Source organism: Lithobates pipiens, unplaced genomic scaffold (assembly GCF_037356315.1).
Source record: "Lithobates pipiens isolate NorthernLeopardFrog02 unplaced genomic scaffold, aLitPip1_a1.2 Scaffold_23, whole genome shotgun sequence".
Classification (NCBI taxonomy): Eukaryota; Metazoa; Chordata; class Amphibia; order Anura; family Ranidae; genus Lithobates; species Lithobates pipiens.
Genome location: NW_027507785.1, coordinates 47,733,525 through 47,761,515, shown reverse-complemented (window position 1 = coordinate 47,761,515; position 27,991 = coordinate 47,733,525). Strand labels below are relative to the sequence as shown.

Genomic DNA, 27,991 nt, shown 5'->3' with positions numbered 1-27,991 from the left:
CCCACTTTTCATCCTGGTTATCCTCTGGCTGATCCTCCAGTAGGCCCTGCTGGACACCACACCCCCCCTCCCCGGGCCCCACAGCTGACACCGGTCACAATGCCTGCTCAGTGGAGCCTGTGGGCTGTGCGTTCAGCTTTGTAGGGGGTCCGGGGTTCCAGCAGACAAGTCTGGAGAAGCTGAAGACATGATAAATGGGTAAGAGATCACGGTAGAGGGCCCCATTGCCCCATTCACTGACTGCCTGATATTATCTACACCCTGGGCAAAAGAAAGAGCTGCCATTAGAAATTGTGGGGGCCCCCGAATGTTGTTGCACTGCAGACCCTTGCTGCCCCAATGGGACCTGATATGAGAGTACAACCCCCCCCCCCCCCCCCCCCAAAATCAGTGGTACAAGAGTCATATGGTATATAAAAATAACAAAAAAGTGATCAGTTATCAATATATAATGTTTAAATAAAGCTTTACAGGTGTGAGAAGCCTCAGATGGAAGCGGTGGTTCTTGCAGTGTAGGGGCTTCAGAGAAATGTCAGCTTCCAGCTAAAGGCTTCTCACCTGGGTTGTTGGTGATATAGTTATTCTTACATCCATTCCCGGCATTGACCAGGGGCAGTTCTTCCCATTGCAGTTATAAATGTCCAGCTGGGCGGCTGTTCTGAGGAATCTTCTCTGCTGCAGGTATCCAGGATCTGATATGGAACCCCTCCCCCAATGCAGACAGAGGCAGTAAAATAACATTTGGAAGGTCTAATCCAGGCAATGCCAGTCTGTAGTACGATAACCCTCCCTGTGCTGGCAGCTCTGGTGAATACTGATTACAGCTATAAATTGGGGCCCCTCTATGGACTGGTAGTGCATACATATAAGTGACTGTGGCCCCCTCCGGGGATTCGCAGTGAGAAATCCTTCAGTGGTTATACACAAGGCGGCGGGAATAGGAAGATCAGGGTGGATTTTCTGCCATTATAACCTTCATTTCTTCTGTTTATAAGGCACCTGTGAGACACGCACCCCTCCCATAGTGCAGGGGGAGAGAGAGACAATAACCCCACTACCTAAAATGTACAGGAGAGAGATCTCACCCCCCTCCCCTACCACATGCAGAATAAAAAAAAAAAAAACACACCATATAATGAGTACAGGGCAGAGGGCAAACCCTTCCTATACTGAGGGTGAGAGAAGGTTAGAACCCAAACCACCACATGCTGAGTGCAGGGAAGAGGGCAACACCATCCCACTGCATACTGAGTGCAGCGGAGGGAGACCCACCACCATATACCCATATACTGAGTACAGGACAGAGGGATACCCCACCATATACTGAGAGTGGAAGAGGAGGAAGACCCCAAACCACTGTATACTGAGTGCAGCAGAGGGAGACCCACCACCATATACTGAGTACAGGAGAGAGGGATACCCCAAACCACTGCATACTGGGTGCAGCAGAGAGAAACACCAACATTCCCTCTCCTCCCTCCCCCCCCCATACTGAGGGAAAGAATAGAGATTCTGCATACTGGGTGCAGGCAAGAGGGGGACCCTCTCCTTCTGTATACTGAGTGAAGGACAAAACAGGAGTGTTCCCCAACAGCCTACTGAGGGCAAGCAAGAGACACCCCTCCTTCCACATACTTACTAAGACATAGAAAGAGAGAGACTTCCACCTCCACCCACATACCAAGGAGAGAGAGAAACCTCCCCCATGGAACAGCAGGGAGAGAGACTCCCTCTTCCTGCATCATGGCAGTCCGAGAAAGCGAAACACCCCCCCCAATATACAGGACATAGACCAACAACCCCCCTTCCCCCCCCCCCCCCCCCCCCCCCATACTATGAACATGAGCGAGACACACACCTTACCCCTCCCTCTCTCTCCCCTCCTCCATAGTGAGTACAGGTATTGGACACCACCATCCCATTACGATGTACAGGGAAGAGACCCTCTCTGCTCCATACTTTGTACAGGAGAGAGACCCCCAGCCCCCATACTATGATCAGAAGAGAGATTCTTCCCACCTCCATAGAGAGTGCAGACAAGGGACACCCCCACCCATACTGAACTCCGGTGACTTTGGCACTGGTTGCTGGGACTCCAGAGGGGTAAAGGAGCAGTGCTTGTAAACCAGAAAACATAAAATCTCAGTCTGCAGTTCTAGTGAGTCCCATGGCGCCTCTTACATTATAATTCGGGGTTCCGGCACTGACTCGGCAATGCACTTGTGGGGTAAGACGTTGGCTCCGTTTAGGTAAAGCTCATCGTTAACAATAACATCCTCGCCCAGCACGGTCACGTTCTCCATCCGTACCTGAAATACAAAAAGACAGAAACGTCACACCCCATGCCTTACATTTACAAGTAATGGAGATTTGTGAACTACGGTAACCATAGCAACCAATTGCATTGGGAATTACGGCAGCAGAGGTGATAATATCGCAGCTATGTTCAGAATACGATGTTCAGTAGTATGGACACAATTTAGACTTCGAACAGACAGCAGGAAGCCTGGGCATACAAGGAACTAAGGCTGCTGAAGCAGCTGAAATTCAGGCTGTAGGTGGCCCTGCAAACACCAACTACCTTGAAAAAATCTAGCCGTGTATGGCCAGCTTAACACCCGTCACCTCACCTATAAAAATGAATAAGTGGCCTTCTGCCTACTAAGTGAAGAATTCCCAGTGCATGCATGCTCGGGGCGCAGGGACTGGTGTGTGTGTCACACAGGGGTTCTTAACCTCATAGAAAAAATAAATAAATAAAATTAAAAAAACCCTATGCCCCAACAACTTACAAAAAAAAAGTTAATATTCACACAATAAAAGTATGGTAATGCAAAATATGTATTGAAATGCTGGAGGGCTCTGGATGGGACTGGGTGTCACACCGAGGATGGGGGTTCTGGAGGGGGACAGCAGACTTAGTGGTCCTGTTGAGGATGAAGTCTTTGGAGGGGGATGGACTCTTCAGAAGACAGAGGGCTTTGCAGGGGCAATGTAGAGCACTGCCGGGTCTAGGAGGAGGCACTGTGGGACACTGTTGAAGGTTGCGGGCATTCGGGGGGGGGGGGGGGGTGCATAAGGCTAGGGGGCACTGTCGGAGGATGGTGGTTCTAGAGGGGGGTTGGGGACTCTGCAGCAGACTTAGTGGCTCTATTGAGGATGAAGTCTTTTAGAAGGAACTGGGTCTCTTCGGGAGGCTGATGGCTTGCAGGGGCAGAACAGGAGACTGGAGGGCACTGCAGGGGCTAGGAGGAACTGTGGGCATTATGGGGGGGCTGGAAGCTCTACAGAAGGCTAGGGGGGCACTATGGGAGGGTAGTGATTCTAGAGGGGGTTTGGGGACTCTGTAGTAGACTTAGTGGCTCTGTCGAGGATGAAGTCTCTCCAGGAGGCTGATGGCTTCGCAGGGGGCAGAACAACTGGAGGGCACTGCAGGCATTATGCGGGGGGCTGGAAGCTCTGCAGCAGGCTAAGGGGCACTATGGGAGGATAGCAGTTCTAGAGGGGGGTTGGGGGACTCTACAGCACACTTAGTGGCTCTGGTGGGGATGAGGAACCTCTGGCAGCTAGGAGGCTCTGTGAAAGGTTGGGAGACTCTGTTGGAGAATGGGGGTGTATGGGGGCCTGAAGCCCTGCGGCAGGCTAGAGGACAAGGTGGGAAGCTGGGTGGCGCTGTGACCATTATGGCAGGTTGGAGGTACTTTGGGAGCTGGATGGCACTGTGGTAGCCTAGGGAATCAGCAGCCGGCCGGAGGCCTGGAAAGAGCGAAGCCATGGCCCAGCAGCAGACCTCTGCTCAGTGATTGAGAACCAGTGGGCTAGCAGACCAGCTAGCTGACAAAATGCCGGTGGTGGCAGTCTATGCTGAATCATGTGCTTGGTGCGTGTAGACAGTGGGAAAAGCGACACCAGAATTCCAGCACACAAAAGATAGCTTTGTGCGGAAATCACCTAACTGCTACACAACCTTTAGCAAGCACCAGATTGTTCGCAAGATTTGTATCTGCCTCTGTCTAGACAGCTAGAACTGGGTAAGTCTCCCACTAGTGGTATTGCAGGCTGTGAGAACCATTTCAAAGCCTTGTTTTACATTCCAGGGAAGCTCTTTTCTTTTTTTTTTACCTTTGCCAAAAAAAAAAAAAAAAAAAAAAAAAAAAAGTACTTGCTCTGGTTAGCACGTCACCATGGATCTGATCTTTAACATACAGTAACTCATCTTTGTAGAGATCTCTGTGGTCTCCTCTACCATACCACCAAAATACAAGGCAAGCTCACTGCAACGTCGATGTGCTGCAGTGACACACAGGGCATGACTGCGGGTTAGCCCTAAGGTGCCTTTTCCCCAGGAAGACGCTGTAGATCAGGGATTTGCAATTAGCGGACCTCCAGCTGTTGCAAAACTACAAGTCCCATCATGCCCCTGCCTCTGGGTGTCATGCTTGTAGCTGTCAGAGTCTTACTATTACTAGTCTTGCTATGCCTCATGGGACTTGTAGTTCTGCAAGAGCTGGAGGTCCGCTAATTGCATATCCCTGCTGTATACTTTTAGAACCTGTTTGTATTTTAACATACTTTTAGGAGGAACTTTTCTGTGAACCTTTGGATTCTGTATTACAAGATCTAAAAAGTCTTTTAGAAAAATAAAAATTACTGCCTGAATCAAATTTATGGTTCCTGGGTACCCCATGGCAGTGCCCCTTACAACACATAGCAGGGCCTTGATCAAAGACCTGGGTCACTGGTCTCCACCATGAAGAGGGTGATTAGGGCAGATGCAATGCACAGGCAGGCGGGGGAAGCGACGCACAGGCAGCCTTTGCCCTCTCTGAAAAGGATTCTATGGTAAATCTCGGCATGGCTCACAGAATGGCGGAATCATAAAAAAGAAGCAGTTTTCTAGCCCGAGGGTAGAAAAAAAAAAAAAAAAAAAGCCTCGAAGCTCCAACTCACCCATTGTCCAACAGCTGAGCTCCATCCTACTATAGAGGACTCCAACCAGGAGTGTGAGCGAATACGAGACCCCTTCATAATTGTGCAACGCTTTATCCGCACTCCGTCCTCCACCGTCACGCCTGGACCGATCGTCACATTGGGCCCAATGCAGCAATTTTCCCCGATCTTGGCAGTGGGATCCTATAGAGAAGTCATGGAGAGGTATGCATTCAGAATGGAGAGAGATCTACACTGAGTGCAAAAGAGATGTTGAAGAGACACCCCCCCCCCCCCCATTATATGGCCAAAAGTATTTGAACCCCCTTTCTAAAGAGTTCCAGTGAAGGGTACAATTAATACTCCATCATACAAAGACATTGTATACAATTCTTATCTTCCAACCTTGTGGTAACAGTTTGGTGAAGAGCCTTTTCTGTTCCAGCCTGACTGTCCTCTGTGTACAAAGCCAGCTCCATAAAGACCGGTTTGGTGCGGAGGAACTCGAGCGTCCTGCACAGAGCTCCGACCTCATCCCTACTGAACACCTTTGGGACGAACCAGAATGCCAATAGGGAGGCCAGGGCTTCTCATCCAACATCAGTTCCTGTCCTCAAAAATAGGCACAAATTCCACAGACACTCCAAAATCTTGTAGGAAGCCTTCCCAGGGCGGGAGGATGTTACAGATGCACAGGGGGGGGGGGGCAACTCCATATTAATGGTTATGGGGCAACCTAATATTAATGGCCAGGGGAGGACCATTATATTTCACCCCTAAATTCCCATATCAAATTAAGGCAGTGAAATAGGACAAAAGTGCAGTGACAGGAGAAGCTCTGATTTTACTGTACCTAATGAATAATAATAATAATAAATAGTCCCTAGAAAGGGGAAGGTTTTCTCTGGCCTGTAGTTGCGGGTTCTCTCCTCATGGTGGCAGCAGAGTACACCACCGGAGGTGTGTAATAAGTGTGATATGAGGACAGACATACACATCACTAAGCAGTGTCACCCAATTACAGCCCCGCCCCCACATGTGTACGTCATCTTACCACCAAGACATTTCCTGCAAAACCGGGCCCGGCGTGGAGCCAGTCGGGGTGTTTGTGTCTCACAGACTGCAGGTACATGCACATGCCGGTCAGGAAGTCTTTGGGTTGCCCGATGTCCATCCAAAAACCCTGCAGACAGGAAGACAATTGATGGCGGTTAGCACTTTTCACGGACTTCATTTTGATACTGCAGGTGACCGCATACCGCTCACTCCCCCGCCCAGTCCTTTTCTTTTTCCCTCCCTCAGCCCCTTTCCTTTCAACTTCCCTTATTACCCCCTCAATTTCCTATTCCCCCCCCCCCCCCACATCTTTGCATTCCCTATACCCAATCTCCAATTTGTCTGCCCTTCTATCCTACCCCCAATTCCATCCATGGAGTCCCATATGCAACCTTCTCCAAGAGGCCTTCTACTTATATGACTGTCATAATAGTTCTCCAAGACCCGTCCTATCCCACTGTCCAATCTACTGGAGTCTGATATCCCCCCACTGTCCATTCCACTAGAGTCGGATATCCCTCCCCTCCCCTCCCCCACTGTCCATTCCACTAGAGTCGGATATCCCTCCCCTCCCCCACTGTCCAATCCACTAGAGTCCGATCCCCCCCCACTGTCCATTCTACTGGAGTCTGATCTCCCCCCACTGTCCATTCTACTAGAGTCCGATATCCCTCCCCTCCCCCACTGTCCATTCCACTAGAGTCCGATATCCCTCCCCTCCCCCCACTGTCCATTCCACTAGAGTCCGATATCTCCCCCCCCCACTGTCCATTCCACCGGAGTCCGATATCCCCCCCCCCCCACTGTCCATTCCACCGGAGTCCGATATCTCCCCCCCCCCCCACTGTCCATTCCACCGGAGTCCGATATCTCCCCCCCCCCCACTGTCCATTCCACCGGAGTCCGATATCCCCCCCCCCCCACTGTCCATTCCACCGGAGTCCGATATCCCCCCCCCCACTGTCCATTCCACCGGAGTCCGATATTCCCCCCCCCCCACTGTCCATTCCACCGGAGTCCGATATCTCCCCCCCCCACTGTCCATTCCACCGGAGTCCGATATCTCCCCCCCCACTGTCCATTCCACCGGAGTCCGATATCCCCCCCCCCACTGTCCATTCCACCGGAGTCCGATATCCCCCCCCCCACTGTCCATTCCACCGGAGTCCGATATCTCCCCCCCCCCACTGTCCATTCCACCGGAGTCTGATATCCCCCCCCCACTCCCCTCCTACACCCAGTACTGCTGTTAGAAATCATGGGCCCCATATAGCCAAGCTGACAGAATTGTGAATCAAGCTTAACAGGCGGCTCCAGCCACTTGAACCAACCGCTCATTCATGCAATCATAATACCTGTGAGAATGAGCTCTTAATTATGTTTTTTGAATTATTTTCGACAATTTTAGCCTTTTCATTTTTTTTAAATAACAGCCCTGTGGTGGTTGGTGATATCAGGTGGTCTAAACAGACACCCAATGTCTCACTTTTGAATGAACAGGAAGCACGCTGTAAGAGGCTCCCTGTTCATTCACATACTAAAGCATTGTAAAAAAAACACATGGAGGGCCACAGAAGGGGCCGGGGGGGGGATTGGTTCCAGTAATTGTGCCCACTCCTGCTGCTCTGGGCCCTGGTACAGGAGGGAGGGTGCTACCCCCTTAGTGGCTCTGCCTATACGCAAAAGTTGACTTTTGCACCATTATACAACCAAAAGTATAACATACACGTATAATATCTATTGCAATTTTCAGAAATGTTTTTGCTTATATGGTTGACATTAGATGCTATGTATACATAAAATAAAGCCCCCCCCCCCCCCCCCACTATGCATAACAACGGAGAGTTCTCGTCTCTCCCCAATATACAAAAGGCCCTAGTCTTCCTATTGCAATTAAAGCCTCATTATCTCCTCATTACATTAAGCTCTGGTCCCTCCTTCCCATTATACACAAGGGCCCGGTCCCTCCCCCCCCCTCCCATTATACACAGGCCCGGTCCCTCCCCCCCCTCCCATTATACACAAGGGCCCGGTCCCTCCCCCCCCTCCCATTATACACAAGGGGCCCGGTCCCTCCCCCCCCTCCCATTATACACAAGGGCCCGGTCCCTCCCCCCCTCCCATTATACACAAGGGCCCGGTCCCTCCCCCCCCCTCCCATTATACACAAGGGCCCGGTCCCCCCCCCCCCTCCCATTATACACAAGGGCCCGGTCCCTCCCCCCCCTCCCATTATACACAAGGGCCCGGTCCCTCCCCCCCCTCCCATTATACACAAGGGCCCGGTCCCTCCCCCCCCTCCCATTATACACAAGGGCCCGGTCCCTCCCCCCCCTCCCATTATACACAAGGGCCCGGTCCCTCCCCCCCCTCCCATTATACACAAGGGCCCGGTCCTCCCCCCCCCTCCCATTATACACAAGGGCCCGGTCCCTCCCCCCCCCTCCCATTATACACAAGGGCCCGGTCCCTCCCCCCCCCCTCCCATTATACACAAGGGCCCGGTCCCTCCCCCCCCCTCCCATTATACACAAGGGCCCGGTCCCTCCCCCCCCTCCCATTATACACAAGGGCCCGGTCCCTCCCCCCCCTCCCATTATACACAAGGGCCCGGTCCCTCCCCCCCTCCCATTATACACAAGGGCCCGGTCCCTCCCCCCCTCCCATTATACACAAGGGCCCGGTTCCTCCCCCCCTCCCATTATACACAAGGCCCGGTCCCCCCCCCCATTATACACAAGGGCCCGGTCTCTTCCCCCCCCCTCCCATTATACACAAGGGCCCGGTCTCCCCCCCCCATTATACACAAGGGCCCGGTCCCTCCCACTATACATAAGGATCCAGTGCCTTCTCTCGCTCACCTTGTAGCTCCATTGCAAATAATTGTCCTTCTTCAGCCATGGCAGGGAAAATCTCCTTCTCAATGGACGTCGGGCGCAGCTGCAGAGAGCAGACATTGATAAAGTACGATGACTGCCAAACTAATATGGAGTGTGAGGATGAAAATAACCCAACAATTCAGCTAATCCACAGATCCCCCTCCACCAAGACTAATGTACTGACTCCGACTTCCATATAACTACTCTTCTGGAATGACAATTTGATGGCCACTATAGACGTGTATATCAGGGGCCCCTCAATACTTCACGTCATACATATTAGTTGAAAAGGTGACAGTAGGAAGATGATTGTTTGAGGTTCTTAAGCCTTGCCTGGTCCATCATTCCCCCTGAGAACCATCAGGACAGATTGTGATAAAGTGCAAAAGGGCACCCGAGCAAACTATACTAAGCAAAGCATTGTACTGCCCCGCCCACAGACACCTTTCCTACTTCCAAAGAGATCGGAGCGACTGCTAAACTTTGCTCAATTGTGATGTAGCCATGAAAATGGTCACTTCATGTCAATGGCCAGGCTTACATCTGAGTGACGATCCAACCTTCCTAAAAGGATCGGGAAAAAAAAAAAAAAAAAACACCTGCCCCAGTACCCCCCCCGCAGGAAGGAACTTTCCCAGCCTTGGTGTTGGGGATCTTCCTTGCCTCCGCCATAAAGCTCAGAGCAGGACGCTGATGGCTAGAAAAGCTCATTGTTGGTTTGCTGAACAAACACTATGTAAGCAGAAATTTGTCTCCAGCATTCAGTTCCTGTTTGTTCTCTCATATCAGCTGATAAGATTCCTCTTTTAGGCTGTATAGGAGTCCAGGAAGTGAAAATTCCACTTAAACAAATCAGGTGAGTGACTGAGTCACAATCACACCCAGTGTAATAAATTCCCTTCCTATGCTGCATCAGAGGACTGTGGGGTGTTCCTATGGGCTGGCAGAGGTACTTCCATAGACCATTACACCCAGTGATATACAATCCTTTCCTATGGCTACATCACAGGACTGCGGTTCCAATGGGTTGGCAGGGGTATTGCCATAGACCATTATACCCAGTGCTATACAACCCCTTCCTATGGCTGTGCCACATGACTGCGGGGTGTTCCTATAGACTGGCAGAGGTACTTCCATAGACCATTATACCCAGTTATATAAAATCCTTTCATACAGCGCATCACATGACTGCGGGGTGTTCCTATGGGTTGGCAGGGGCACGTCCACAGACCATTACACCCAGTGATATACAACCCCTTCCTATGTCTGTGTCACGTGACTGTGGGGTGTTATTATGGTCTGGCTGGGATACTTCTATAGACCATTACACCTAGTAATATACAATCCTTTCCTACGGCTACATCACATGACTGCAGGGTATTCCAATAGGTGGGCAGGTATTGGTATTTCAATAGACCATTGTACCCAGTGATATACAACCCCTTTCTATGATTGTGTCACATGACTGGGGTGTTCTTATGGGCTGACAGGGGTACTTCCATAGACCATTGCACCCAGTAATATGCAATCCTTTCCTACAGCTGCATCACATGCCTGCAGGGTGTTCCTATGGGTTGGTAGGGGCACTTCCATAGACCATTACACCCATATACAATCCCTTCCTATGGCTGTGTCACGTGACTGTTTTTTTTATTGTTTATTTCTTTATTTGACATATTACAAGTTATAACAGACCAAGTTACAATATCAGTATATATTTTACAGTTTTGTTTCCTTATACCGCTAATACATCATATTCTCGTTTTCCTATTTATTTCAATTGATCCGTGCAAAACAACTTTTATATTTTTCTCTTATTCTTACTTGCCACTATCATATATACTACCTAACCATCCTTTAGACACAAGTATTTACAAACATACACACAGACATAAACACAAAAAAAACAAAAAAATAAATAAATAAATAAAAAAATATAAAAAACACACGCACTCTCCGGGCGAAAAATCCATAGCGTAGTTTCCATAGTGAGTTATATATCACAAGCTGACAAAGGAGGAGAATGTTTATACCCACATCTTCCTTTGAATACTGCTTTTACTGTCCCACTCAAACAGAAAAAAGAAAAACTATACTAACCACTCAATACAGACTCCCCCATTACCAATGAGGGTGGAGCTACCCGTGGATCCGATATCCATCGTTTCCATATTTTAATCCAGTTATTGGATTCTCCCCTATTGCAACCAATTTGTTGTTCTTTCAAGATGTTTTCATTTACCTGAAGACGCCAGTCCTCAAGTAAAGGTGCATTCGAAGATATCCACCTTAGAGCAATTAACTTACGTGCAATAAACAATAGTCTGGTAACTAATATCATCACCTCCCTGGGAAAGAAACCTTCCTCGTCCAAATATCCCAGTAGACATGTCATAGGGGTCCTGTCGATATGCGTATTACATGTAGCATTGATTGTATTAACCACCTCTCGCCAATATCTAGCCACTTTTGGACAATTCCACATCATGTGTATTAAATCCGCTGGAGACTTTTGACATCTAGGACACTCCGGAGAATCGCGTCTGCCCCACTTAAATAATTTAACTGGTGTTCTATATACCCTATATATTATAAATAGTTGCGTCAGGCAATGAGCCGGTGATAATGATACTAGGAGCACCCTTCTCAAAATAATTTGCCAGTTTTCATCTGAGATGTCCCCTATGTCTCTCTCCCAGCCTGTTCTACCCGGGCTGACAACTTTCACGTGACTGTTAATATGGGCTGGCGGCAGGGGTACTTCTATGGACCATCACACCCAATGATATTTAGTCCCATCTTATGGCTGTGTCACATGTGGGGTGTTCCTACGAGCTGGAAGATATTTTTATAGACCACCTCACCCAGCGATATAGTGTCCCTTCCCATCACTGGGGGGGGAATTTACTAAAACTGGAGCAGCTGTGCATAGTAACCAATCAGCTTCTCACTTCAGCTTGTTCAGTGAAGCTTTGACAATAAAACCTGGAAGCCGATTGGTTACAATGCACAGGTTCACTACATTCCCCACCCACATTTGAATCAAATGACTGCTGGGTGTTATTATGGGCTGGCAGGGATACTTTTCTATAGACAGATCTGCTATATGGTTTCATGTGACCTGTACACCCCGATTCGCTTACTGATCAGTACAGTACACGGGTCATACATGAACCCCATCCCCGCGGTCTGATTACCTGGATCCGGTTCAGTACAGACGGGCAGAAGATATATAATCCGGAGTTGATCTTGTTGGAGACGAAGACTTGCGGTTTCTCGACAAATCGCTGGATTATGCCCGTCTCTCCTTCGTATACCACCACGCCGTACTTTGAGGGTTCCTCCACCTTTGTAACCTGCGTGGAAAGCAAAATATCTTAGATTGGATTTCAGTTCTTCACCCTCCGTATTCTGTCTCTGCAACCCACGGAAGAATGGTGATCCCGCACTTGTAGTCCACCGACACTTTCTATAGTTCAGTAACATAAAGCCTGTATCTTGGGACAAACATGGAGCTGGAGGAATAGTCTGCGGGAGCCTGGGGCTGAACCCACTATCCACAGGTTGCAATGCTTTGCAGTCTCATTAGCAAAAAACAACAACAAATGCACTTTTTTTTTTCTGCAAATATACGTGGATATGTTATTTCTTTGCAAAATGTGGACTTGGCCTTTAAGCCCCCCCATCAAACCATGAGCTGTAGGTAATACAAAGCCAATAAGGAAAGTCCAGCTCACCACAATGGTCCCCTCCTTTCCGTGTTGCCGGTGGAAGCGAACCATCTCTTCGAAGGGGAAGTCGCAGATGACGTCGCTGTTCAGCACAAAGAAAGGCTCGGCGTTCTCTGTCAGTAAGTCTCTGGCGAGAGCGAGGGGCCCGGCTGTGTGTACAGGAGAGGGAGAAGGGGGGTCACCAACCCAGCCACACAAACCTGGCTACAAAACACCGGAACATCTGCTCATTCAAGCGCCGTACTGTGCGAGGCTCACCTGTGCCCAGCGGCTCCTTCTCATGGGACATGGAAATTCGGATCCCCAGCTGCCGGAGACACAAGAAAACACAAGACTGAGAAATTCATGGGCTGCTCGAGCCACAGAGAGGACCGAGGCAAAATATATACAGACGCCGACATGTGCAATTCGTTTAGTTACGAATTTTGTTTTTTTAACAAATTTGTTAATTCCGAATTTTTCAATGTTCGAAAATCCGGATATGTTTCAGAAATTCGAAATTTCTGAATTTCTAAAATTCGAAAATAAGAACGAACGAAGAAATCTGAAAATTCAAAAAATAATTAAAGCCCAAAAATCTGAAATAACTAATAATAATTAGGGCTGCAACTAACGTTTATTTTTTTTTATAATCGATTAGTTGGCCAATTATTGTTTCGATTAATCGGTTAATAATCTTAAGAAAAACTGTGGTGTATAAATTTAGCCAATATGTAAAAAATTTTTAAAAAAAAGCAATTTATTCTTAAATATCTCTGTATGCAGTGGTAAAAAAAAAAAAAAAAAAAAAAATAACCAACTATATGGTAAGTATACTGTATATACTATATATACACACCACTATTAGAGCAGATATACTGTATATACTATATATAGACCACTATTAGAGGAGATATACTGTATATACTATTAAAGGGTGAATCTGGTAAATATCAGACTCAGAGATCAAATCTTTTCTAAATACCCAGCGGTTGAAAAAAAGTACAGATGTGAAGGTGTCCCATAGGAAACCATGTAAATAGACTGTAGTGCGTTTCTGCAAAAAGCACCAAAACACACATAGATGTGAACCAGGCCTAAGGCCGCGTACACACGGGCGGACTGTCTGTCCAACTTAATCCGCTGAAACATGTTTCAGCGGACAGTCCGCTCGTGTGTGGGCTTCAGCGGACTTTTTCAGCGGACAGTCTGGCGGACTAAGTCTTTCGGAATTTCTGTAATTTTGTCCGTCCAAACTTGGTTTCAGCGGACAGTCCGCTCGTGAGTAGGCAAGTTGGACGGACTAAGTATGGCGCATGCTCAGAAAGGATTTACACGCCGAAGGTTGCATTACAGTGTATTGGACGTCGAATTTCTAGTCCCGTCGTACGTGCTGTACACGTCATCGCGCAAGCTTTCGGCGGACTGTCTGTTCAGCGTGTGTGGTCAAGTCCGTTCATTCAAAAGTAGGACGGACTGTCTGTCGGATTGTCTGACGAACTTAGTTGGCCAGACAGTCCGCCCGTGTGTACGCGGCCTAAGATGTTTAGTAACATAATGGGGTTAAAAAGCTAAAAATTAGCCCTTTATAGTACAGAAAAAAAAAAAAAAAAAAAAAAGGCAGATAATTGCTACTGTAAAGGAGTTAATTTTTTTTACTGTAGAACTGTGAAAGTAATATTTACAGTAGTGATTATTTGCTCTTTTTGTACTATAAAGGGCTCATTTTAGTTTTTTTTTTTAACCCCATTATGTTACTGGCCGATTAATCGATTATGAAAATAGTAATCAATTAATTTCATAATCGATTAACCACTTGAGATCCGCGCTATAGTCAATTGACGGCTACAGCGCGGATCTCCTTTTCCGGGACTACGTCTATTGACGTCGTCCCGCGCACGAGCGGCCTGCGCGCCCCCTGAGGGGCGCGCGCGGCGCGCTCTGTGATCGGCGAGTCTACGAGACTCACCTGATCACCGATCCGTGTAAGGGGTCGATCCCGACCCCTTATCACGTGATCAGCTGTCAGCCAATGACAGCTGATCATGTGATATAACGGAGCCGGTAATCGGCTATTATTCCTCCTCGCGCTGTTAGCGCGAGGAGAAAAAAAAAAAAAGCCGATCACCGGCGGCCGTGATCGGGACATCAGTCTCGATCATGGCCAGCACTGCTAGTGCCCACCTGCAACCCTGTCAGTGCCCACCTGCCCCCTGCCAGTGCAACAATAAAGTGCCCCCCGTCAGTGCCACCCAGCAGTGCCCACAGTGCCACCCAGCAGTGCCCACAATCTGCCTTAAAGGTGCTGCACCCGTGCCACATATCCGTGCCCATCAGTGTCATCTACCAGTGCCCAGCAGTGCCACCAATCAGTGCCACCTATCAGTGCCCATCAGTCCCATCTATCAGTGGTACCTATCAGTGCCCATCCGTGCCACCCATCCGTGCCATCTTATGTGCCCATCTTTGCCCATCAGTGCCGCCTTATCTGTGCCCATCGGTGCCGCCTTATCTGTGCCTATTAGTGCCGCCTTAACTATGCCTATCAGTGCAGCCTATCAGTGCCCACCAATGCAGCCTATCAGTGCAGCCTATCAGTGCCCACCAGTGCAGCCTATCAGTGCCCACCAGTGCAGCCTATCAGTGCCGCCTCATCAGCGCACTTCAATGAAGGAGAAAAATGACCCGTTTGCAAAATTTTATAACAAACTTTTAAACATGATTTTTTTTTTTTGCATCTTTTTTTGTTTGTTTAGCAAAAAATAAAACTCCCAGCTGTAATTAAATACCACCAAAAGAAAGCTCTATTTGTGGGAAAAAAATGATAAAAATTTCATTTGGGTACAGTGTTGTATGACCGCGCAATTGTCATTCAAAGTGCATCAGCGCTGAAAGCTGAAAATTGGTCTGGGACTGAGGGGGGTTTAAGTGCCCAGTAAGCAAGTGGTTAATCGATTAGTTGTTTCAGCCCTAATAATAAATCATAATAATAATAATAATAATAATAATTATTAAATTACAGGTATTGGAATTTCCTTTCAAATGTGGCTGTTAGTGAACGTAACAAATACAAATTTATCTGAAGTTACAAATTATCCAAAATAATGAATGCCGCATCCAAACAAATGGAACAAATTAATAATAAATAATAAAAAAGGTTTTATTATTGTTATTTATTATTATTATTAGATCGCTACGTTCCATTCTTACGGCATTCGTTATTTCAGATAATTCGTAACTTTGTATTCGTTACGTTCACTAACAGCCAAATTTGAAAGGAAATTCCAATACCTAGAATTTAATAGTTTGTTATTATTAGTTATTTTGAATTTTACAGATTTTCTTTCTTTTTTTTAACTTTTCGAATTTCAGAATTGCGAAAATTCGAAAAAAAAAAAAAAAAAAAAAAAAAAAGCAAAAACGCGAATGAAACGAAAACGAACACATTTTTTGTCAGTGTACACGTCTAATACGGAATACACAGACAGAGGAAGCGGAGGATCACCGTGTCCCCTCACCACACATACGAGATCTGCAGGAACACAGAGGACGGGGGCCTGCTGCTCTGCAAATTCACACCATTTACTCTCCATCTCAGATATTGGGGAGACTCACCCTCTTCTCCTGCTCCTTCATCTCCTTCTCCAGCAGGTCTGACATGTAACTGACGGCCAGAATGACATGATTAACCCCCGCCTGTCCAGAAGAGAGAGAAGACACCGTCATATGGAGGACATGTATACAGAGTACAGGAGACACATACATCTGGTCACGCTGAAAGATACAAGAACTGGCCACCCGAGAAGCAAGATATCCAATCTGACCACAAGTTACTACATGAATTTCCCTGATCAGATTTATGGATGACCCCATAGATCCTGTACAGGGTACATGAGGGTGACCCCATAGATCCTGTACAGGGTACATGAGGATGACCCCCGTAGATCCTGTACAGGGTACATGAGGATGACCCCATAGATCCTGTACAGGGTACATGAGGATGACCCCCGTAGATCCTGTACAGGGTACATGAGGATGACCCCCGTAGATCCTGTACAGGGTACATGAGGATGACCCCCGTAGATCCTGTACAGGGTACATGAGGATGACCCCCGTAGATCCTGTACAGGGTACATGAGGATGACCCCCGTAGATCCTGTACAGGGTACATGAGGATGACCCCCGTAGATCTTGTACAGGGTACATGAGGATGACCCCATAGATTCTGTACATGAGGATGACCCCATAGATCCTGTGCAGAGTACATGAGGATGACCCCATAGATCCTGTGCAGGGTACATGAGGATGACCCCATAGATCCTGTGCAGGGTACATGAGGATGACCCCATAGATCCTGTGCAGGGTACATGAGGATGACCCCATAGATCCTGTGCAGGGTACATGAGGATGACCCCCGTAGATCCTGTGCAGGGTACATGAGGATGACCCCCGTAGATCCTGTGCAGGGTACATGAGGATGACCCCCGTAGATCCTGTGCAGGGTACATGAGGATGACCCCCGTAGATCCTGTGCAGGGTACATGAGGATGACCCCCGTAGATCCTGTGCAGGGTACATGAGGATGACCCCCGTAGATCCTGTGCAGGGTACATGAGGATGACCCCCGTAGATCCTGTGCAGGGTACATGAGGATGACCCCCGTAGATCCTGTGCAGGGTACATGAGGATGACCCCCGTAGATCCTGTGCAGGGTACATGAGGATGACCCCCGTAGATCCTGTGCAGGGTACATGAGGATGACCCCCGTAGATCCTGTGCAGGGTACATGAGGATGACCCCCGTAGATCCTGTGCAGGGTACATGAGGATGACCCCCGTAGATCCTGTGCAGGGTACATGAGGATGACCCCCGTAGATCCTGTGCAGGGTACATGAGGATGACCCCCGTAGATCCTGTGCAGGGTACATGAGGATGACCCCCGTAGATCCTGTGCAGGGTACATGAGGATGACCCCCATAGATCCTGTGCAGGGTACATGAGGATGACCCCCGTAGATCCTGTGCAGGGTACATGAGGATGACCCCCGTAGATCCTGTGCAGGGTACATGAGGATGACCCCCGTAGATCCTGTGCAGGGTACATGAGGATGACCCCCGTAGATCCTGTGCAGGGTACATGAGGATGACCCCCGTAGATCCTGTGCAGGGTACATGAGGATGACCCCATAGATCCTGTACAGGGTACATGAGGATGACCCCCGTAGATCCTGTACAGGGTACATGAGGATGACCCCCGTAGATCTTGTACAGGGTACATGAGGATGACCCCATAGATTCTGTACATGAGGATGACCCCATAGATTCTGTACATGAGGATGACCCCATAGATCCTGTGCAGAGTACATGAGGATGACCCCATAGATCCTGTGCAGGGTACATGAGGATGACCCCATAGATCCTGTGCAGGGTACATGAGGATGACCCCGTAGATCCTGTGCAGGGTACATGAGGATGACCCCATAGATCCTGTGCAGGGTACATGAGGATGACCCCCGTAGATCCTGTGCAGGGTACATGAGGATGACCCCCGTAGATCCTGTGCAGGGTACATGAGGATGACCCCCGTAGATCCTGTGCAGGGTACATGAGGATGACCCCCGTAGATCCTGTGCAGGGTACATGAGGATGACCCCCGTAGATCCTGTGCAGGGTACATGAGGATGACCCCCGTAGATCCTGTGCAGGGTACATGAGGATGACCCCCGTAGATCCTGTGCAGGGTACATGAGGATGACCCCCGTAGATCCTGTACAGGGTACATGAGGATGACCCCCGTAGATCCTGTACAGGGTACATGAGGATGACCCCCGTAGATCCTGTACAGGGTACATGAGGATGACCCCCGTAGATCCTGTACAGGGTACATGAGGATGACCCCCGTAGATCCTGTACAGGGTACATGAGGATGACCCCCGTAGATCCTGTACAGGGTACATGAGGATGACCCCCGTAGATCCTGTACAGGGTACATGAGGATGACCCCCGTAGATCCTGTACAGGGTACATGAGGATGACCCCCGTAGATCCTGTACAGGGTACATGAGGATGACCCCCGTAGATCCTGTACAGGGTACATGAGGATGACCCCCGTAGATCCTGTACAGGGTACATGAGGATGACCCCCCGTAGATCCTGTACAGGGTACATGAGGATGACCCCCGTAGATCCTGTACACGGTACATGAGGATGACCCCCGTAGATCCTGTACAGGGTACATGAGGATGACCCCCGTAGATCCTGTACAGGGTACATGAGGATGACCCCCGTAGATCCTGTACACGGTACATGAGGATGACCCCCGTAGATCTTGTACAGAGTACACGAGGATGACCCCATAGATTCTGTACATGAGGATGACCCCATAAATCCTGTGCAGAGTACATGAGGATGACCCCATAGATCCTGTGCAGGGTACACGAGGATGACCCCATAGATCCTGTACAGGGTACATGAGGATGACCCCATAGATCCTGTACAGGGTACATGAGGATGACCCCATAGATCCTGTACAGGGTACATGAGGATGACCCCATAGATCCTGTACAGGGTACATGAGGATGACCCCATAGATCCTGTACAGGGTACATGAGGATGACCCCATAGATCCTGTACACGGTACATGAGGATGACCCCATAGATCCTGTACACGGTACATGAGGATGACCCCATAGATCCTGTACACGGTACATGAGGATGACCCCATAGATCCTGTACACGGTACATGAGGATGACCCCCGTAGATCCTGTACACGGTACATGAGGATGACCCCCGTAGATCTTGTACAGAGTACATGAGGATGACCCCATAGATTCTGTACATGAGGATGACCCCATAGATCCTGTACAGAGTACATGAGGATGACCCCATAGATCCTGTACAGGGTACATGAGGATGACCCCATAGATCCTGTACAGGGTACATGAGGATGACCCCATAGATCCGGTACAGGGTACATGAGGATGACCCCATAGATCCTGTACAGGGTACATGAGGATGACCCCATAGATCCTGTACAGGGTACATGAGGATGACCCCATAGATCCTGTACAGGGTACATGAGGATGACCCCATAGATCCTGTACAGGGTACATGAGGATGACCCCATAGATCCTGTACAGGGTACATGAGGATGACCCCATAGAGCCTGTACAGGGTACATGAGGATGACCCCATAGAGCCTGTACAGGGTACATGAGGATGACCCCATAGAGCCTGTACAGGGTACATGAGGATGACCCCATAGAGCCTGTACAGGGCACATGAGGATGACCCCATAGAGCCTGTACAGGGTACATGAGGTTGACCTCATAGAGCCTGTACAGGGTACATGAGGTTGACCCCATAGAGCCTGTACAGGGTACATGAGGATGACCCCATAGAGCCTGTACAGGGTACATGAGGATGACCCCATAGAGCCTGTACAGGGTACATGAGGATGACCCCATAGAGCCTGTACAGGGTACATGAGGATGACCCCATAGAGCCTGTACAGGGTACATGAGGATGACCCCATAGAGCCTGTACAGGGTACATGAGGATGACCCCATAGAGCCTGTACAGGGTACATGAGGATGACCCCATAGATCCTGTACAGGGTACATGAGGATGACCCCATAGAGCCTGTACAGGGTACATGAGGATGACCCCATAGATCCTGTACAGGGTACATGAGGATGACCCCATAGATCCTGTACAGGGTACATGAGGATGACCCCATAGATCCTGTACAGGGTACATGAGGATGACCCCATAGATCCTGTACAGGGTACATGAGGATGACCCCATAGATCCTGTACAGGGTACATGAGGATGACCCCATAGAGCCTGTACAGGGTACATGAGGTTGACCCCATAGAGCCTGTACAGGGCACATGAGGATGACCCCATAGAGCCTGTACAGGGTACATGAGGTTGACCCCATAGAGCCTGTACAGGGTACATGAGGATGACCCCATAGAGCCTGTACAGGGTACATGAGGATGACCCCATAGTGTACATGGTATAGGAGGCCCGTTCTATAGGTTCCTGTACATGGTATAGGAGGCCCATTCTATTTATCCAGTACACAGTGTAAGAGGCCGGCTGTATGGGTTGGTTGTGTGTTTCATGTCCTCACCTTCACCAGAGCCTCCACCTGGTGCAGTAGGATGGGCTTATTACAGAAATCCACCAGAGGTTTGGGGACGCTCAGAGTCAGGGGGCGGAGCCGGGTCCCAAAGCCGCCGACCAGGATTAAGGCCTTCATGTTCCTGTGACAGAGATCAGAGCAAAGCAGATAAGACAGGAGAACAGACCGGTCTCTATACTGTACAGCGCTGTGCGGGGGAGGGGAGACGATGCTCTCATTGGACATTTCGGGGGGGGGGGCCAGTCTCAGCTCTGACCGGGGGCAGGGTGCGGTGGGATTCAGGCAAACCGCAGGGGCTGATAAATGACATTTTAATGACCCCGAGGCGGAAGAGCGGCTCCACCCGGAGGATGAAATGAACGCGCAGATAAAGCTCGTCACTTCACCGGGCAAACCGGTTCTACCGCTATGACAAAGGAATTTACCACCGACTAATCCCCCCCTCCCCCGCAGACATCACCCACCCGCCGTGACACCCAACATATGGAGGCCGTAACAGGGGACAGCTGGTTTCCATGGGATACCACACATCATCTACTCGCTATGGGATACAGAGGATATCTGGTTGCTATGGGATACCACAGATCATTTGGAAGCTATGGGATACAGAAGACCAGTGCTTGCTATGGGATACCACACATCATCTGGTTGCTATGGGATGCAGAAAAAAAGTGGTTGCTATGGGATACCACACATCATCTGGATGCTATGGGATACAGAAGACAAGTGGTTGCTATGGGATACCACACATCATCTGGTTCCTATGGGATACAGATGACAAGCGGTTGCTATGGGATACCACACATCATTTGGATGCTATGAGATACAGAAGACAAGTGGTTGCTGAAGGATACCACACATCATCTGGTTCCTATGGAATACAGAGGATATCTGGTTGCTATGGGATACCACACATCATCCCCACTCTCTGTACTGCCCTCTGGTTGGCTGTCAGGTGACACTGTGGAACTACAACCCCCCAGCAGTGCTGTACCCCCCCCCTTCTATACAATGCTGGGCCTTGTAGTCCTCTGGAGATCTCTGTATAGGATGGGGTCAGCGCACTACAAATCTCAGCATGTCCCCTCCCCCTAAAGAGCCCTGATGGGGGATGCTGGGAGTTGTAGTCCTCCAGCTCATACACACAGACTCCCAGCAGGACATGTTGGGGGTTGTAGTGTCTCTGAGGCCCCCCTCCCCCAGCAGTGTCATGCTGGGAGTTGTAGTCCCCCAGAAGTCTCACCTGCTCCTCTGTCACAGCTTCCAGCTCAGCACCATTCAAACCTGAGGGCTCCACTCAGAAAGGGCGGGGCTATCCACACACTTCCTGTTCCGGACCCGCCCCTAGACCCCGCCCCTTTCCCCTCCCCCGGGCTGGCGGGCTCCCACAAGGGCTCAGGTGGCTCCGCTCGCTCTGGGGGGCCCCGGGGGGCGCACTCTACGCTGCGCCTCTCTCATCTTTCGGCTTCTTCCGCCTTCAAACGGATTGTATGGCGGCTTTCAGTCTGGCAGTGGAACCACCCCTAAACGGGGATTCCACCAATCAGGGAGCGGCACACCTCCCACTGCGATTGGATAGTGCTGACCAATCAGGGCTGAGAGAGACCGCTGCCATGGAGATAGTTCCAGCAACGCGGAAGCGCTGCGACAGAAGCCGGTGACGACAGCAAGAGGAATCACATGGCTGAAGACGGCCAATCACAGAGAACCCTGCTTGACAGGGGAGCGGAGTCTGCGTTCCCGTAGCAACCCATCACCCCGCACCTGTAAAAAGCCGCACAGCTTCTCTATGGGGGGGAGAGAGATTCCTGCTGGGGCTCCATTCACTATAATAACCACCATCCCAATCCCCGGAGCGGAGTGCGCCTTTATATTTATATGTGCAACTGAACTATCCAATCAGAAACTCAACCTTCAGGGCAAATCATAGCTATTAAAAGACCCGAACCCACCCCCGCGGATCTTCACATTCCCATATAAGGAGTGGAGAATTTCTGAGTACTGAGCTGCGAAGGATGACGGATCCGCATCCCAAAACAACCAACACCCAACTGTATACCCTGTTTCCCCGAAAATAAGACCTAGCGTGATTGTCGGTGATGGCTGCAATATAAGCCCTACCCCCCAAATAAGCCCTACCCTATTTCCCCGAAAATAAGCTCTACCCTGTAAATAAAGCCTAAAAGGACTTTAACTAGGGAATATTTGGGGGGGGGGGGGGGGGGGTAGGGCTTATATTGCAGCCATCACCGACAATCACGCTAGGTCTTATTTTTGGGGAAACAGGGTATATAGAGATACACTCTGTGCTCCCCCCACAGGCCGTGATCTCCTCCCACAGGCTGTGACCCCTCTGCCGGATACTCCCGCACACTGTGATCTCATACTCCCAGGTTCCACATGCACGCCCTGATCTCCCTGCATCCTCCCCATAGACGCTGTGATCTCCCTGTGGGTGCTGTGATTATCCTGTGGGTTCCTCACACACTAAGCTGCACTAAATCAGGCAAATTCTGTACACAACCCACCAATCAGGAGCCATTGGATCAAAGTCATTGGGCCAAAGCATGAACCCACCAATTAGTTGTTGCCATGAACTGGGCAGGGCCCGGATGACCCTTGAGGCTATGCTAGCAGGGGCCTCTGCTCCTGGTGGGAGACATTCCAGCCGCTCATACCTCACTTGGGGGATTATTGTGGTGCCTCGTACCACATCTGGGTTATAGCTCTACCATAGCACAGCCAGAAGCAGAGGAAGTGCACCTTTGTGCAAGAACTGCCACTCTTGGAATGTCAGAAGAGAAGCAGCCCGTTGCTCTTGGGGCTATTGTTGGAGAAGTGTGCTGTAACTCTTGGGGTTGGTGTTGGAGAAGTAGTGGGGATTTGCTCTTGGGGCCAGGGTTGGATGATTGAGCCATCCCTCTTGGGACCATTATAGGAGGCGTGGTGCATCACTCTTGGTGCCTGGGTCAGAGGAGGAACAAGACGACCCACCTGAGGCCATTGTTGGAGAAGCAGGGCATTGCTCTTGGGGCTGGGGTCAGAGGATTGAGCTGTCCCTCTTCGGGCCATTGTTGGAGAAGCATGTGGTCACTTTTGGGGCTAGCGGTGGAGGAGGGTTGGGTCATTAGTGGCGGACTAGTGGAGCCTTGCTTCTGGGGCCAGGGTAAGAGGAGGAGAAAGCCATCCTTGTGGGGGCATTGTTGGAGGTGGAGCAAAGATTCACTCTTAAGGCTGAGGTCAGAAGAGGGCAAGCCACCCCTTTTAAGATCATTGTTGGAGGAAGAGCATGCTGTCACTCTTGGGGCTGATAATGGAGGAGTTGAGCGTCACTCTTGGGGCCAGGGTTGGAGGAGGATTGGGCTAGCCCTCTTGGGGCAATTATTAGAGCAGTAGCAGAACATTTCTCTTGGTACTGAGGTCAGAGGGGGATTGGGCCATCCCTCTTGGGGCCATTGTTAGAGGAGAGGAGCATTGCTCTTGGGGCTAGGGTTGAAAGGGGATTGGGTTAGCTCTCCTAGCACCAATAATGAAGGAAGAGTGGAGCATTGCCCTTGGGGCCTGGGTCAGAGGGGGAACAAGACATCCCTCTTGAGGCCATTGTTGGAGGAGCAGCAGAGCATTACTCTTGGAACTGAGGTCAGAGGAGGCTTGAGCCATCCCTCTTGGGGCCAATGTTGGAGAAGAGGTGCGTTGCCCTTGGGGCCAGGGTTAGAGGAGGATTTGGCAAGCCCTCTTGGAGCCATTAATGGAGGAGTGGAGCAAGGCTCTTAGGGCTTTGGTCAAAGAAGGAGCAAGAAATCCCTCTTGAGGCCATTGTTGAAGTATAGTTTTATTCTTGGGGCTAGAGTCAGAGGAGGAGCAAGTTGTCCCACGTGGGACAATTGTTGGAAGAGCAGCAGAGTTACTTTTGGGGAAAAGTATAGAGAAGGATTAGGCCATACCTCTTGGGGCCATTATTGGAGGAGCAGCAGAGCATTGCTCTTAGGACTGAGGTCAGAGAAGGATTAGGCCGTCCCTCTTGGAGCAGAGCACCGCTCTTTGGGCTAGGGTTGGAGGAATATTGGGCCATTACTAGAGCAGGAGTGGAGCACTGCTCTTGGGGCCCGGGTCAGAGGAAGAGCAAGACTTCCCTCTTGAGGCCATTGTTAGAGGAGCAGCAGAAGGTTACTCTTGAGACGGGTCAGAAGAGGAGGAAATTGTCCCGCTTGAAGCCATTATTGGAGAAAGATCAGAGCGTTGCTCCTAGAGCCAGTGTCAGCGGGAAAACACGTGCGATTCATTTCGTGCGAATCTCAAATTCGGGAGGATCCGAAATACCAATTGCCATGCGTCCGAATTCTGTACGGAATACGAACTTTTGTTTACGAATTCCGGATCAGCGTTTTTTAGTCATTATGCTTATTATGACTTGCAGAAGACTTCTGTGATAGAAGTCAATGTAAGTTGCCTGAAGACATCAGTGAAGGACTTTCATCCTCTCTGGGCTGCCAAGAAAAGAACAAAATGATACAATGTTTCTTCTTCAATGGGCTGAACTCCGTGTGTAGAAGTTCTCAGTTTAACCAAAGACATAGGCCCCTTTCACACTGTCAGTTTTTCAGGCGGACCTAAACGGGTGCTCCATAGAGCTCTATGGAGCGTCGGATGTCAGCGGTGACATGTCCGCTGACATCCGACCCGCTCCGATCCGAAAAAGTGTAATGGAGGAAAAAGCTATTTTTCCATCCGTCTGCGGATCGGATCGGGTGACGACGGGCACTGTGGTCCGTCGTCATCCGATCTCCCATAGGGGAGAGTGGCGCTGTGACAGGTCCGTCCCTGCGCAGTGTGCAGAGACGGACCTGTCATCTCCCTGCTCAGCGGGGATCGACGGAGTGATCCCCGCTGAGCAAACGGATATCCATGGGGTGGATCAGAACTGATCCGCCCCGTGTGAAAGGACCCTAAATCTTTTCTGACACTTGTTGCTTACAAGTAAAAATCCAGTATTTTCTGCTAGAAAATCACTCAGAAGCCCCAAAAATTATATATATTTTTTTAGCAGAGACCCTAGGGAATAAAATAGCGGTTGCAGGTGTCATTGCTGTATGTCACGCTGCTAATGTCAGTGATTTCTAGAGGTCGACCGAAAAAAAAAAGGGCCAACTTGCGTTTGAAAGACCTCTGCGCAAATACCGCGTCACATAAAATATTGCAACAACTGCTATTTTATTCCCTAGGGTCTCTGCTAAAAAATATATATATAATTTTTGGGGCTTCTGAGTGATTTTCTAGCAGAAAATACTGGATTTTTACTTGTAAGCAACAAGTGTCAAAAAAGATTTAGTCTTTAAATGGTTAAACTGAGAACTTCTACACAGGGAGTTCAGCCCATTGAAGATGAAACATTGTATCACTTTGTTCTTTTCTTGGCAGACTGCCCAGAGAGAATGAAAGTGCTTCACCAATGTCTTCAGACAACTTACATTGACTTCTATCACAGAAGTCTTCTGCAAGTCATAATAAGCATAATGAGCAATGTTTTTGCCTTTAAATTCATGGTAAATAACGTTCGTACGAAACAGAACGGAATTTCGGACACGAAATACGAATTCATTTTATTACGAATCGAAACGGAACAGAACGAAACAAATTTTTTGACGGCGCCCATGTCTAGTCAGCGGCAAAGCAGGTCATCACTCTTCGTGCTCATGTCCAATAGTTGGGAGCTTAGATAATACAGGAGGTACAGTGCCTTGCAAAAGTATTCACCCCCTTGGCATTTTTCATGTTTTGTTGCCTCACAACCTGGAATTAACATGGATTGTTTGAGGATTTGCATCATTTAATTCACAGAACACGCCCACAGCTTTATTGTGAAGCAAACAACAAATAGAACAAAATAACAGAAAAATTCAATGTGCATAACTATTCACCCCCTAAAGTCAATACTTTGTAGAGCCACCTTTTGCGGCTTTCACAGCTCCAAATCGCTTTGGATAAGTCTCTATGAGTCTCGCCACATCTTACCACTATTTTTGCCCATTCCTCCTCCTAGCAAAACTGCTCCAGCTCCTTCAAGTTGGATGGTTTGCACTTGTGAACAGCAATCTTTAAGTCTGACCACAGATTTTCTATTGGATTGAGGTCTGGGCTTTGACTAGGCCAACCCATTTCCATGTTTCCCCTTAAATCACTCAATTGTTGCTTTAGCAGTGTGTTTGGGGTCATTGTCCTGCTGGAAGGTGAACCTCCATCCTAGCCTCTAATCACACACACAGTGGTAGGGGTTTTGCTCAAGAATATCCCTGTATTTAGCACCATCAACTTTCCCTCAACTCAGACCAGTTTCCTAGTCCTGACTGCTGAAAAACATCCCCACAGCATGATGCTGCCACCACCATGTTTCACAGTGGGGATGGTGTTCTTTGGGTGATGTGATGTGTCGGGTTTGCACCAGACATAGTTTCCTTTTGATGGTCAAAAAATTTAATTTTAGTCATATCAGAGCAGCACACCGTCCTCCATACATGTTGGGAGTCTCCCACATGCCTTTTCACAAACTCAAAATGTGACATTTTGTTTTTGCTGAAAGTAATGTCTTTCTTCTGGCTGCTCTGCCATAAAGCCCAACTCTATGGAGCGTACGGCTTATTGTCATCCTATGTACAGATACTCCAGTCTCTGCTGTGTAACACTGCAGCTCCTCCAGGGTTACCTTAGGTCTCTGTGCTGCCTCGCTGATTAATGCCCTCCTTGCCCGCTCCGTGAGTTTTGGTTTCTTGGCAGGTTTGCTGTTGTGCCATGTTCTTTACATTTGGTTGATAGATTTGATGGCGCTCCCAGGGATTATCAAAGCTTTGGATATTTTATTTTATTTTTTTTCATAACCTAACCCTGACTTGTACTTCTCAACAACATTGTCCCTTACTTGTTTGGAGAGTTCCTTGGTCTTCATGGCAGTGTTTGGTTAGTGGTGCCTCTTGCTTAGGTGTTGCAGCCTCTGGGGCCTTTCAAAAAGATGTGTATATGTAATGGCAGGCACTTAGATTGCACACAGGTGGACATCATTTCACTAATTATGTGACTTTCAAACTTTTTATGGGCTTCATCACAAAAGGGGGCAAATACATACGCACATGCCAATTATCAGTTTTTTTTTTTTTATTTCTGAAAAATAGTTATGTATATTATTTTTCTAAATTTTACTCCATCCAATGGGATAGCTCAGCAACAACCTGATGAATAAATGGAGTAAATTCACACGAGAGAAGCTTATTTTGGAT

At 49.0% G+C, this 27,991-nt stretch overlaps 2 protein-coding genes across 2 annotated transcripts in view; one reads left to right on the top strand and one right to left on the bottom strand.

Annotated features, from left to right (window-relative positions):
• The window catches only part of RNF123 (ring finger protein 123), a gene marked incomplete at its 5' end in the record, with an annotated part of 258,140 nt that overhangs the window by 75,290 nt on the left and 154,859 nt on the right, over positions 1-27,991 (top strand).
• GMPPB (GDP-mannose pyrophosphorylase B) lies at positions 1,833-22,086 on the bottom strand. The gene is made up of 10 exons (XM_077451555.1): positions 21,967-22,086; positions 20,712-20,844; positions 16,190-16,270; positions 12,854-12,902; positions 12,602-12,744; positions 12,062-12,220; positions 8,854-8,925; positions 5,984-6,118; positions 4,951-5,133; positions 1,833-2,309 (listed from the first exon to the last, which is right to left on the bottom strand). Exons 2-10 carry the CDS (start codon positions 20,838-20,840, stop codon positions 2,178-2,180), a joined length of 1,083 nt encoding a protein of 360 aa, XP_077307681.1. The 5' UTR covers positions 20,841-20,844; positions 21,967-22,086; the 3' UTR covers positions 1,833-2,177.